At 34.3% G+C, this 14,615-nt stretch overlaps 1 protein-coding gene across 3 annotated transcripts in view; it reads right to left on the bottom strand.

Moving 5' to 3' along the window:
• ABCA5 (ATP binding cassette subfamily A member 5) overlaps positions 1-14,615 on the bottom strand; it is a 72,983-nt gene that overhangs the window by 28,162 nt on the left and 30,206 nt on the right. For all 3 annotated transcript variants that reach the window (XM_072781006.1, XM_072781004.1, XM_072781005.1), the window contains exons 12-19: positions 10,612-10,722; positions 9,207-9,382; positions 8,425-8,544; positions 7,409-7,547; positions 6,634-6,724; positions 6,315-6,454; positions 5,294-5,413; positions 2,031-2,232 (exon numbers count right to left, since the gene is read on the bottom strand). In XM_072781006.1, the coding sequence (XP_072637107.1) occupies positions 2,031-2,232; positions 5,294-5,413; positions 6,315-6,454; positions 6,634-6,724; positions 7,409-7,547; positions 8,425-8,544; positions 9,207-9,382; positions 10,612-10,722 (1,099 nt within the window). The remainder of the gene's footprint in view (positions 1-2,030; positions 2,233-5,293; positions 5,414-6,314; positions 6,455-6,633; positions 6,725-7,408; positions 7,548-8,424; positions 8,545-9,206; positions 9,383-10,611; positions 10,723-14,615) is intronic.

Below are 14,615 nucleotides of genomic sequence, written 5' to 3'. Positions count from 1 at the left end.
TTAAGTATACATCAATCAGTTTTTCCAAAAGCATACTGCATTGAACCCTAGTTCCATAACCAGTTAATAGGCGTTTTACATTTAAAAATTCATGACTGGGGGCAGCCCCGGTGGCGCAGTGGTTTAGTGCTGCCTGCAGCCTGGGGCGTGATCCTGGAGACCCTGGTTCGAATCCCACGTCGGGCTCTCTGCATGGAGCCTGCTTCTCCCTCTGCCTGTGTCTCTGCCTCTCATTCTCTCTCTCTGTCTCTATGAATAAATAAATGAAATCTTTAAAAAAATAAAATAAAAAATAAAAAAATAATAAAAATTCATGACTGGGATGCCTGGATGGCTCAGTGGTTGAGCATCTGCCTTCAGCTCAGGGTGTGATCCTGGGATCCTGGAGTGAGTCCCATATCAGGCTCCTCACAGGGAGCCTGCTCCTCCCTCTGCCTATGTCTCTGCCTCTCTGTCTCTGTCTCTCTCATGAATAAATAGATAAAATCTTTAAAAATAAAAAATTCATAATTAAACAATATTTGGAAACTCTACTCTTAAGTTGAATAAAATAAAGCAATTTCTTTACCAAAGAATCTCTCACGTGTTTTCATATGCTAATATAAACAACTCTTTAAGAGAGGAAATATAAGAAATAGCATTTCCTAAATGCACAGATGGTCAAATGTGCATTTGAAATACTTTTTGTTAGGAATTGAATGTTTGTGTCACCCTCCCCCCAAATTCATATGTCAAAGCCCTAAACCTCCAGTGTGATGGTATTAGGAATAAGGCCTTTGGGAGGTAATCAGGATTAGATGAGGTCATTGGCATAGGGCCCTCGAGATGCGATTAGTGCCCTTCTAAGAGACATCAGAGAGCCTGCTCTCTGTCTCCTGTGCGTCAACAAAGAAAGTCATATGAGAACACAGCAAGATAACAGCGTATCTCTGCAAGCCAGGAAGAGTGCCCTCAAGACCAATTTTGTACCCTAATCTGATTTCCACACTCTAAAACTATGATAAAACAAATTTCTGTTGTTCAAGCCACTCAAGTCTATGTTATTTTGTTATAGCGGTCTGAACTAAGACTTTTATTGTTTTTCAGGGAGTGTTTTTTATAAGAGGAGTGGTTCATTTAAATAAACTGAAACATGCTGATTTAAATAAATATTTTTCTTTTAGTAATGCAGAGAAATAAATAAGACACTTGACTGACATTTCTTTCCTTCTGAATAAATTAGGGCAAAAAAAGCAAATGAATTCAATGTATCTCAAGCACATAACAATACTCTAGGCTTATTAAATTTTATTTCTATTACCGTTTTGGATCTAACAAGATTGGTGCATGTTATATGAAAATATTTAATGTTATGTTCCAATAATTGAAAATCTAGCACCCATGGAACCTGAAAGAGGTAAAGCAAAGTTGAAAAGATGTCATTCTGATCCCAGTTCCACAAGCTATAAAGCCTTCTTTATATTTCTGTTCTTTACCTGATAAAGATAAAACTTTTACTCTTCTTGCTATTTATAAAAAGTAGTTACACATAGTATGTACAAAACAATTGTGTAAAATATAATTGCAAAATAAAATTTAAATACAGTGATAATTCAAAAGTTGCAATTAATATTATGACAGTTCCTGATTTAGATGAGAACAAAAAAATGCTATTTTTTTTTTAATATTACTTATTTGACACAGAGAGAGAGTACAAGCAGGGGGAGCTGCAGACAGAGGGAGAAGCAGGCTCCCTGCTGAGCAGAAGGCCCAACCCTGGGATCATGACCTGAGTTAAAGACAGATGCTTAACCCATTGAGCCACTAAGGCAACCTAAAAAATGCTAGTTTAAAAAAAGAGTAAAAGCTCTAGTGGTATTCAATAAAATTGAAAATGCATAATTCTTTTCTCTGACATTGTAAAGTTTACAGTCTTAATCTTTTAAAACCTCATAGATTTACATATGTTTACACTTAAAAAATTAAGATGACAAGCTGAATTTGTATCCTTAAAAAAACAACTCATCAGGCAGGAAAGTGATTATACTTACACTGATCTCACTGATTTACTTTCCCGTTTCAAGGTAAGCAAATGAAACTTTGCTACTGTATACACCTGCTGTTTCCAAAGGCTCATGGTGCTTACTAGAGAAGCCTTGGTTTCAGAAAGAATAAGTAAGCTCTGCTCCATTTCATCAAAAGATTTTGAATCCATTTCTTCCTCTGGTGGCTGCTGGGTAAATACACTATAATCTATTTGCCAAAACAAAACAAAGGGAAAATTATGGTATATTCCTTAAAAGGATAAAAATCTTTCTGAGGCATATAAATTTTAAAGAAGCATACATCTGGTGGTGATGTAGGACAAACAGAATTTTCATATACTTTGGCACTATTATTAAAACTGAACACATGCATATCTTATGACCCAGAAAATTCGCTGCTAGGTATAAAGACAACAAGGATAAGTACATAGGTCTACCAAAACACATATACAAGAATATTCGGAGCTGGCTATCTGTCAAGAATAGCCATAAACTTGGAAGAACCCAACTGTCTAAGAGGTGAATGAGTAAGTCATAAAATACTCTTGTAACAGCATAGCCTAAAACAATGCAACATGCATATGAGAAAATGCTCTGCATCACTTGCCATCAGGGAAATACAAATCAAAACCACAATGAGATACCACCTGACACCGGTGAGAATGGGGAAAATTAACAAGGCAGGAAACAACAAATGTTGGAGAGGATGCGGAGAAAAGGGAAACCTCTTACACTGTTGGTGGGAATGTGAACTGGTGCAGCCACTCTGGAAAACTGTGTGGAGGTTCCTCAAAGAGTTAAAAATATACCTGCCCTACGACCCAGCAATTGCACTGTTGGGGATTTACCCCAAAGATACAAATGCAATGAAACGCCGGGACACCTGCACCCCGATGTTTATAGCAGCAATGGCCACGATAGCCAAACTGTGGAAGGAGCCTCGGTGTCCAACGAAAGATGAATGGATAAAGAAGATGTGGTTTATGTATACAATGGAATATTACTCAACTATTAGAAATGACAAATACCCACCATTTGCTTCAACGTGGATGGAACTGGAGGGTATTATGCTGAGTGAAGTAAGTCAGTCGGAGAAGGACAAACATTATATGTTCTCATTCATTTGGGGAATATAAATAATAGTAAAAGGGAATATAAGGGAAGGGAGAAGAAATGTGTGGGAAATATCAGAAAGGGAGACAGAACGTAAAGACTGCTAACTCTGGGAAACGAACTAGGGGTGGTAGAAGGGGAGGAGGGCGGGGGGTGGGAGTGAATGGGTGACGGGCACAGGGGGTTATTCTGTATGTTAGTAAATTGAACACCAATAAAAAAAATAAAAAAATAAAAAAAAAAAAACAATGAAACTAAATATACTATACAACTATGGTAGTTTAAAACTTACAAACATAATATTAGGTAAAAGAAGCCAGACACAAAAGAGACATATAATTTATTCCATGAGACCAAACACTGATAATATTAATCAGTGAGGATAAGAAAAAAGGTTATTTTTATGAGTGACTCAATTTTTTAAAAATGAAAAACAATAAAAAGATGAAAATTGGTTTCAGCACGAGGAGAACCAAAAAAGAAGGACTTCTATGACTTATGTTAAATTTTAAAAATGAGTAAACATTAAAAACTTTAAGAGTGGAATGGAATAATGCATAAAGTAATACTGAACCACAGCCTGGTTATCCTGGGACCTTCGCAACTCAACAGTTTAGATGAATGACTTAGTAAGAGGAACCAGTCTAATCCCTCTTTTTCCCTGATACAATGGACTGAATCAAACTAAAAATGGAGCTACAACATTATACATTACAATCATGGTATTCAGTGAACACCAATTTACCTTCTACAGAATTTGACATTTTTAACGCTTGAAAAATAAAACAAAATCAGCCAAACTGAATGCAAGCCAATGTTACAGGTAAATTTATTCTGCATGGTGAACTTCAAGGTATACAGAACAAAGCCGTAATACCTACACTGCACATAGCCTTCTCATCTTTATCCCCACTACCCAAACATTTCTACAGACTACTTCCTATACTTCAAAATATTTAGCATTAGATATAGGCATTTTTTCCACCTAATTCTCTTCCATCATCCGAGGTGTTACAAGCATACGCATTGATAATACATTCTATATCCTGACCTCTAATTTCCTCTATTTCTCCTACTCCCACACCTTCATCTCTACCCAATTTCATCAAACTGGAAGCATGTCCAAATTTGAGATCTTGTTCTCCCTCTAATTATGCAAGATCTAAAACTTTTATGTGAACTCTGTCTATAATCTGATTTCACATCTTTATCATAAACCTGACTCCTCTCCTTTTTCCATGTTTGAGAGAAACATTGTTTCTTTCACCTTCGTGACACATTACCATCACCCCAATCATGCTCATTTTCAATTGTTTACTCAACTCACCTTCTCACCTTAAACTTCACAGAACCAGCTTTGACTTTTACCACACCACTGAAATGGCTGCTGTCAAGGTCACCACTGTCTTCCACACTCCAAAGCCCTCACTGTCTTCTCTGTTACCAAAGTCATCTTTTCTGTTCTTATCTTATTCTTCACAGCAACCAGAAAATAAGTAATCACTTCCTCTCTCCTAAAACACTATTTTGTCTGTGCTTTTATATCTCCTTTTATGAAGAGAGTTAGATACTTAACCCACTGAGCCATCCAGGTGCCCCCAGAATGCATTTTTTAAACATGCAAATCAGATCATGTTACTCCTTTGCTTTAGAATTCTCAATAGCTACACATTGCACTAAGAAAATCAAATTCTTTTCCAGATATTCAAAGACTAAACATGATCTGGCCCCTGGCCCTCCCCTCTAATCTCTTTGGTTCTCTAAACTCTATCTGCAAGGGCCTTTTCTTGGTCATCAAACATATCCAACTCCTTGAGTAATTAATTAACAGTTTGCACTAGCAGTTCCCTTTACCCAAAAAGCTTTGCAAGAAAATCTTCAGGTATTTACATTTTTCTTGCCATCCAAGTCTTAGTTTATCACCTCAACACAGTCCTCCCTAAAGATACAATCTAAGTTATCTGCCTCCCAAGACCACCCCATTATTTCCTTCACAACTCCTACTGTTTTCAGTAAATATCTCAGTTATTTATTTATCTGTTTCTATCTACCCTTTCTTCCTCTAAAAATATATTTCATATGCTCATATAATTATTCATCTTGTTCACCATCTCTCTGGTTTATTGCCTAAAAATTTTTGTTAGTTTTGTTTCTACCTGCTTGGTCAATTTCTGCTTCAACTTCTAGCTTTAAGAACACATCTTCCAAAGTTGTCATGGAAACACCATAAGAAATAACACCCAAGTTTGAATGACTGTCTAGAGCAGAAAATAAACCTAAAAGAAAAAAAAGGAAAGAATGTTGTGTAGTTTAGCATATCATCATGAATTATTCTAAAATACTCTTTAAAAATGGGATAGGACTAAATCTACTCTGCCAGTCCAGTAGTTCTCAAAATTTGTGGTCTCAGAACCCCATTAACATTCTTAAAAATTGCTAAGGACCCCAAGGAATGTTTGTTTATAGAGCTATATCTAGTGGATATTTACCATACACTATAAATTAAACCTAAGAAATATTTTACAGACAGAATGATACAGTATATTAAAGTTGACATATATATTTTATTCCAGTTAATTAAGGATTCTTTTTTCCCCCCAGGAAAAAATCAATTAAATTAATAAAGAAAATCTGTCCAAATGAGATAAATATTAAGAGAATCCTGCACAACATATCTGCATCAATAATATCCTTTTGGTTATGAAGAGATCTCTAAACAGATAAAGGAGACTGAGTGTGAGTTCCTCATCATGAAGGTGAAAATTAATGCCACAATTAAAATAATTCAAGGGTCTATTATATAATTCATTATGGAATTATGAAACTGGAAAAGAACTTGAGAACACATACACTATTCTGTGTGTGTATAACATTACATATTCCCAGGAAGCCTCCAAGCAAATGGAACAATCTTTCTTGACAACAAAGCAAATAGTTTTCCTTAAGTTAACATAATAGTTTCTTGCATATTGTTTTTAAGATGAAAAAAAAACCCTGCACATTAACTTACAGTTTCTGATCTCAAAAGCAAAGTACTTTTACAGAAATGTAAAAGTAAAGTAAAACCACCTAGGAACATGTAAATACTACACAGAAAATTAAACAACACAGTAAATCAAGAAAACCTATTCCCAATGCAAGATCCTGGTTCAACAATCAGGAAACTGAAAGTAATACCTGCAAATTTGTCCATGTCCTTAAAAGGCAAGCTATACACAAGTTGTTGGTCATTCTGTTGTAATAAGGTAGCTCCAGGTATATGTTGTTTAACCAGGGAAGAAAGAGTTTCGGTGGCACAATATTTGTCTATGTACATGCTAGAGAAAACCAAAAGTCATAACTTTTTAATAATAAGCAACCAAAAGTAAAATCTGAATGCTTGAAGTAAAGTCAGTGCCATAAAAATTGACCAAAGCATATTATGGCAAATCTGAAATATAGTAAGAGTAGACCAAGAATATTATAAAGAATAAAGTCAATCAAGAATGAATCATACCTTAGGCGGTAGCCAATCCCCCATTTACTTTTGAGAAAAATTGAAGAACCAACACATTTCAACATTCCTTGTGATATGACAGCTTTCCTATCTGCAAACAGAAATTTGCATTTCAATTTTTTAGTTAGTAACAGCATTTGCAGTTCAATTTTTAAGTTAGTTGGCATTTATATTTTGTGAACTACCATATGAGACACCAATATCATCATTAAAACATCCTTAAATACTCACAACTTTATTTGAAAGGTACTAGATTATCACTACCTGGTTTTTAAATGAGAACACTGAGGCAACGAGAAAACATATTGTCTGCCCATGTTTCACATAGATGTTAAGTGATAAAGCCACTCTCTTGCACAGAGTCTCTAATGAGCTTCCCTGGTAGACAACATTTCACATATGTTGTTAACAACTCCTTGCTAGAGAAATTAAGCATATTCAGTGACTCCACTGGGAAAGGATTTTTGGAAGCTCATGTCTGGTTTCCTCCATGTCCCATGTGCCTTTTCATTTTGCTGATTTTGCTTCATATCCTTTCAGTCTTGTGGTATTAACTCCTAAATACTGTATGTTGAGTCCTAGTAGTTCCCCTAGCAAATTACTGAATCTGAGATGGTCTGCAGGACTCCCAAACATAAAAATATGTAGTTTTTAAAAAGTTTAAAACACAGTTCTGTGAGGATCACATAGCTTCTTTATTCATCAAGATTTTGCATCTCTATGTCCATTTCCTATTTGGTCCCATGACCTTATGCTTCAAAAATAAAAATCTCACCAGCAAGAATGTCAGCTTCATCCATGAAATGAGTACTAAACACTGTCACCCGATTAGATTTCCCATACTTCAGAAGATTCCAAACAATATGACGAGAACAGGGGTCCATTCCAGCTGTTGGTTCATCTAGCAATAGAATCTGTGTGAAAAAGAATAGGGAATGGCAGAGAATCCTCAGAAGAACTAAAATATGTAAAATTTATGGACACTGGAAAACTTCCCCATTTCAAATTATTATTCCAACCAGAAGTATATTAGGACTGAGTTTTTCAGTCATATATGAGCTAAGCATAAATTTTTTAAATTATCAGTTTGGCAAGTGAATATTTTTGTTTCAATTTTAAAAAACTATTATCGGTAACATATAAGACATATGTGCAATAACAATCAGATACATAAACTAAAAAATAAAACATTGTTGAGGTTTGGGAGAAAGATAAATTAATATAAAGCCAGAATCCACAGTGATCCCAAGCTATAGCAGCAAGGAGAAATGTGGCAGGATGGCAGGGACCAAGATGGCTCAGGCTGCATCTCAGCCCTGTGCAAAGCACTATATCAGATGGTTCTGTTTCTAGAGGACAAAGAAAAGCACAGAACAGACACAAAATAAAATCAGCAGAACAGTGAAAAGCTGAACTATTCCTCTGGTTTTGTTCTGTTTTAAAATTTTATTCAGGATTATTATGAAAATACAGAAAACTAGAGAGAGAATTAGTATAGCTACCACTGATACATAACAAATGCCATTTTTTTGGGCCATATTTTCCGTAGACCTTTTTTAAAACAAATAAAACACTGGAAATGTAACTAAAACCTGTCCCTTCCATTCCACTTCCTAGAAGTAACCACTACTGTAAATATGTTTTATCTTTATGACTCCAGTTTAAAAATCTTATTATTTTAATCACATCCATAATAATGCATAGTGTTTTATGTATGTGGAAACTTTATAATTATTCTATGTAAATATACAATATATTATATTTGTGAGTTATACATTAATATTTATTTACCTTTGGATTCCCAAGAACAGCAATTCCTAAAGACAGTTTTCTTTTTTGACCACCACTTAATTTTTTAGCTTGATTATCTTTGATAGGCTGCATGTCTAAATCCAATAAAACCTTCTGTACCTGTAAAGTGAAAACAATGTTATTTTTAAATTATATGATTTACATAATTATCAATATCAATTTTTAAGTGTTCTGATTTTAATATCAACTTAAAAAATGTTCTTTTAGTACAGAATTTAGTTTTGACATGTATTCATATATAATTTAAAATAACACATAAAAAGGTTCCTGATTGAAAGGTCTGTTTTACTTTTGTGACTTCCTGGGTAGTGGTGAAGGGATCAGTTGGAAGGCTGTGTGTATGTGTGTGTGGAGGAAGGGAGGCAGATGTGAAAGGAAAGGAAGAAACAAAAGAAAAACTTAAATTGAGAGGCTAGTATCTCCAGACAAAGACTATTTTATATGTACTAAAATATTTACTCCAAATTCCATCCAATTCTTTGTAATGTATTTCTGTTTACTGGCTCAGAACAAGTTTTTATTAAGATTTTCATGCATTTTTTTAAAAAGATTTTATTTATCTATTCATGAGAGATACAGAAGGAGAGGCAGAGACATAGGCAAAGGGAGAGGCAGGCTCCCCACAGAGAGCCCAGGGTGGGACTTGATCCCAGATCACACCCGGAACCAAAGGCAGATGCTATAATGGCTTTATAACAGTTATTATAAAAGGTTATTAATTTACAGGGAATAAAGCAAAAATTTCTATATGGGTGACATACTTCTTGTATTACATTATTGGCTGGTATTCCTTTGATTGAAGCCAAAATGGATAAGTTTTCTTCCACCGTCAAAACATCAAAATGTATATCTAACTGTGGACAAATGCCAATTATTTTTCTTGCTTCAAACATTTCGTCTATTTCTGAGACTCTGTGTCCATATATAGATGCGAATCCTAAAAGCAAAATGTATATTTAAATTTATACTAACATTATTAAAAAGTATATATTCTTTTATATACACTAATAACTTAGTTACTTGTATATAGTAATATATAAGGTAGGAGTTAAAATAAACTTGGAAGACACAACAAACTCTCATTTCCATACTATTGGTGATGTGTTTACATCTTATATTCCAACCTCATTTTCCTTCATTGGTATTACATAGTGAAAAGATTAAGAGATCTTAACCAGAGCTTAACACTAAATATAACTGCATACTGGTACATTATTTACACTGACATTCTGGTAGCAATTTTCCTTCATTTCCAGGCATTATTCAGTAGTGGACAGAACAAAGAAACTAAGAATTTTCCCCTAACTAGGTATGTGTGATCTGGAGAAAATCAATCTGAATTCCAGATTTTCTCTTCTATAAACTAAAGACAAATCTATAGCACTTAAATTTAAGAACTATTAAATCAATGTGATAATGTGTGGAGAATTCTAACAAAAATCATAAATTCCTATTAAATGTAAGATATCGCTACCACCATTATAAAGTGACACAATTAGGGATAAGCAACAAAACTAATTTCAAAAATTAAAATACATTTTAAAAATACAGATTCAATATATGGAAATTCAGCCTTTCTTAGAGTAAAATATTTATTGTACTGCTGCTCTATTAGGTTATTGTGGAGCTGAGCTGCCATATTAAATTCTCACCTACATTTAAAAAGTATGTTTAAGGTATTGCTCTTATAATTCCATTTTAGGAGATTGTGTTGATACTTATCATTCTTTCCTTTTGAACTGTTGTTGCATATTTAGAAATCTGTACTTACAATCTAAAGTATCTATAGGTGTCATTTAATTTCTAATTAATTACTGATTTATCCTTCCTTGAAAATGAAAAATACAAAATATCTGATACAAGTAACAAAATCAGATCCTTTTTACTTTAGTAAACATGATTAAATCAATCATTTTTTATTTTCTATTGAAAAACAAATGTGTATAGTAAAAAAAAATAATAAAACACATTTATAGGCACTGAAGTTGATCTCAAATCACTGAAAAAAATCAATCAGTACATGTTTGGATAAATCAAGGATAAAGAATAAAATATATGTATTTATATAAGTATAACTCAAGGACAAATAGTGATATTGTAGTACCTGGGTTAATAACACTAATAAACCAAAGTAAGAGAATTTTTTTTAAGTCAGAACACTCTCACCATCAGAAGGTGGGCATAGTCCACAAAGAATATTCATCAATGTACTCTTTCCTGTTCCACTGTGGCCAAGTAATGCAGTAATCTGACCCTCATATATGTCAAATGACAAACCTAGTTCAGAAAAGAAGACTCAAATGAGATTTTTATTTCTGTTGAGCTACGCAAAATAATACATAATACTTGAATAATCTTGAACTAAGTCAGTAGGTTTAATAATAGATTTAAAGTTATTAGCATATCTAATTAACAGCATAATAGTTAATATTATAGGATAAGAATTCCTTGTGACAGTCAGTGGTATGAACAAGTAAAAAAAAAAAAAAAAAAAGAAACTTATTTTTTGTTTATACTAACAGATTTTAAGAATACACAAAACACTGGGGAGGTTTTTGTGAACCTACTATTGGGACTTCCTAAGGTAATTAAAACAAATAAGGGACAAACAAAAATTTGTTCCCAAGGGTATTAACAAAGTTAAACAGTGGCAGAAACCTAGAATTTAATCAATAACATGGGAATGGCTGAGTAAATGCTTGAGAAATTTAATTTAAATAAAAGAAACATAGGGTGCCTCAGTGGCTCAGTTGGTTGAGCATCCAGCTCTTGCTTTCATCTCAGGTTGTGATTTCAGGGTTGTGAGACAGAGCCCTGTGTTGGGCTCTATGCTCAGCAGAGAGCCTGTTTGAGATTCTCTCTCTCCCTCTGTCCCTCCTCCCTCTCATTCTCCTCAAATAAATAAATAAATAAATAAATAAATAAGTAAAGTAAAAAAAAAATTAACTAAAAGAAACATAAAATGAGTAACTATCACCAGATGGACATGTCAATGATTAAAAGAGGAAAAAAAATAGGGATCTGAACCAGCTCAGAATTACTGTAGACCCTGATCTGATGAAGGTGACCTGGGATTCTCAGTTATCCCTAAAGCTTCAGGCCAGAAGCAAAAATAAATCCTCTCTAGAGGAAGATCATATCATCCAGAGCATCAAATAATGTCTGCAATTTTCATATGCAATACACAGCACTCAGTAAAAAACAACCAGGCAGGAAATAGTAAGAGAAGGTCAAAACTCAACAGAAAAAACAGGTGACAGAAACAGACCCAGAGGAGATGAAGATATTGACATCATAAGATTCTAAAACCCATGCCATCCGTGCTCTAAAAAGAACATTGGCAAAGAACTAAAAACCATACAAAAGAGCCAAGTGGCAAGACAAAAAGTGGAAAGGATAAGTGAAAAATATTTCCATACACAGTTTAATCAGGTTAGACCCAACTGTCATTAGTATATGAAAAGAAACATCATAAGAAAATATCTAGGCTCAGGGGTTTAGTGCCTGCCTTCAGCTTGGGGCGTAATCCTGGAGTCCCGGGATTGAATCCTCCATCGGGTTCCTTGCATGGACCCTGCTTCTCCCTCTGCGCCTCTGCCTCTCTCTCTCTGTCTCTCATGAATAAAGAAAATCTGGGCAGCCCAGATGGCTCAGCGGTTTAGTGCCACCTTCAGTCCAGGGCATGATCCTGGAGACCTGGGATCGAGTCCCAGGTTTGCTTATGTCTCTGCCTCTCTCTCTCTCTCTCTCATTAACAAATTTTAAAAAATCTTTTTTAAAATTTTTAAAAAAGGAAATATCTAGACTAAGGCACGGAGAGACAAAACAATAAACAATTCAGAAAAGAGAATAAAAGACACCTGGGATAAAATGAAAAGTCGTAAACCTACGATAATAAACCTAAAGGGAAGAAAAGAGAAAATAGGACAGAAGCAATACTGGAAAATACTGGAAGAGAAATGACTGAGCATTTTTTTTTTTTTAAACAGAAGACAGACATCAAGTCATAGATTCAAGAAGCACTTCTTTACCTGAAGTGGAATAAATGTAAAACAAACAAGCACCACCAAGGCAAGTGGTAGTAAAACTGCTGAAAACCAAAAGAAAGGCTTTAAAAATGGCCAGGGTAAAATATATACCAACAACAGAGAGATAATAAAAGCAACAGCTGTCTCTTCAGCCAAAACAATGGAAACAAGAAGACAACAGATTACATTCTAAAGTGCTGGGGAAAAAAATAACCATCAAACTAAAATTATATATTCAGAGAAATATCCTTCAGAACTAAAGGTGAAAAAAAAAAGATAGTTGTAAACAAAAACTGAGAGAATATATCATAAGTAGAACTACATTAAAGGAAACCACAAAAACATTCTTTTCATGCACGAGGAAAATTATCCTAGATGGAAGATCAGAAATGCAGGAAGTAACAAACTTAAATCATGCGGTAAATATATAGATAAATAGAAGTGGAACTGTCTTTTAAAACCAACACTAATGACCATTATCTCTGGTTTAAAATGTATGTAGAATTAAAATACATGAAAGCAAAGTAAGTTGGAATAGAGATAAAAGGGATAAGTAGGGATAAAAGTAAGGTCCTGGACTTCCTTTTCTTGCTTTACAATTCTACAGATGCTATAAATTAGTAAAGCACTAATTTATAAGTAAAGAATACATTTCATATTATCAAGAGTAATTTCTAAAAAAAAGCATGTATAATTAAGAAGCCAACAGGGGGGAAATGAGAAATGGCACAATAAGAAATACTCAATTCCTTCCAGTCCAACTAGCCAATTGAGGGATGAGAGACCATATAAAAAAGGCAAATTATCCCACCTACAGTCTTCTAGACCAACTAGTCTATTAGCCAATTATATGCCCAGACCACCATCCAATCCCAGATAATCCACAAACTGATGGAAGAACTCCCCACGCAAAGTGGAGATTCCTTAGCCATAGTAAAATAATGGTTGCCTTCAGCCATTGAGCATTAGGGTAGCTAAAGTGTAATGATTAGAGATAGATAACTGATTCCATACCAAGAAGCTAGAAAGAGTGGAACAAATTAAATCCAAAGAAAGTAAAAATACAGAAATAACAAATAGAGTAACACAGCTCAATAATCCACAAAGCAAATATACGATAAAACCAAAAGTCAAAAGTTGATTCCTTGAAAGATTAATAAAACTGATAAACCCACTGTAAAACAAATGAAAAAAAAATCACAAATTACTAAATGAAGAGAGAGAACATCATTACAGATTCAACAGACATTAGAAAGATTATTAGAAAGGAGATTATTATGAACAATCTATAACATCAATTTGGCAATTTAGATGAAATGGACAAATTCCTTGAAAATAATCCATCAAAACAGACACTGTGGTGAAAATTGATAAACTAATTCTAATATACTTCCATATAATTCTTTACATGCCAATGCAAAGTGCCCAAAATACAATATTTAAAGTTATCAAGAGGTGCCTGGGTGGCTCAGTTGGTTAAGTGTCTACCTTTGGCTCAGGTCATGATCTCAGTGTCCTGGGATTGAGCCTTGCATCAGGATCCCTGCTCAACTGGGTGTTATTCTGAATGTTGGCAAATTGAACACCAATAAAAAATAAATTTATTATTATTAAAAAAAAAAAAGGGGAAGATGGAGGTAGGGCAGATCCCACTGCCAACCTGAGGATGAATCCAGGAGGAGCAGCTCCAAGAGAATGCCCAAATAGGAACAGCACGAACATCACAATGTTTTAAGTATTAAATGAGGCAACGTGTATAAACTTCTCTTTGTAAAGTCTTAAATGTTGTACAAAGATAAAATTTTATGATTCTTTGGGAACGAAAAGACCTGGCCTTGAATCCTACCATGTTGTGCCACCTAAAAGCCATGTGATCTCTTTTTAAAATTTCTCTAAATCTCAGTTTCTTCATCCAGAAATGGCACTGATAACAGCTACTATCCACAGCATTCATGAGACTTAAATGATCAGGAGATACCACTTTGTGAACTGTAAAGTGCAAACTAAAATAAATGTGAGTGTGGTAAAAAAAAAAAAAAAAAAAAAAACCTGCTCAATGGAGCATCTGCTTCTCCCTCTCCCCCGACCCTCCTCTCCCCCCCCACCACTTGTGCTCTGTCTCAAATAAATAAAATCTTTAAA

This window comes from Canis lupus, chromosome 16 (assembly GCF_048164855.1).
Source record: "Canis lupus baileyi chromosome 16, mCanLup2.hap1, whole genome shotgun sequence".
In the NCBI taxonomy this organism is placed as follows: domain Eukaryota; kingdom Metazoa; phylum Chordata; class Mammalia; order Carnivora; family Canidae; genus Canis; species Canis lupus.
Note: the sequence above shows the minus strand (reverse complement) of the source record. Positions and strands in the feature narration are given on the sequence as shown.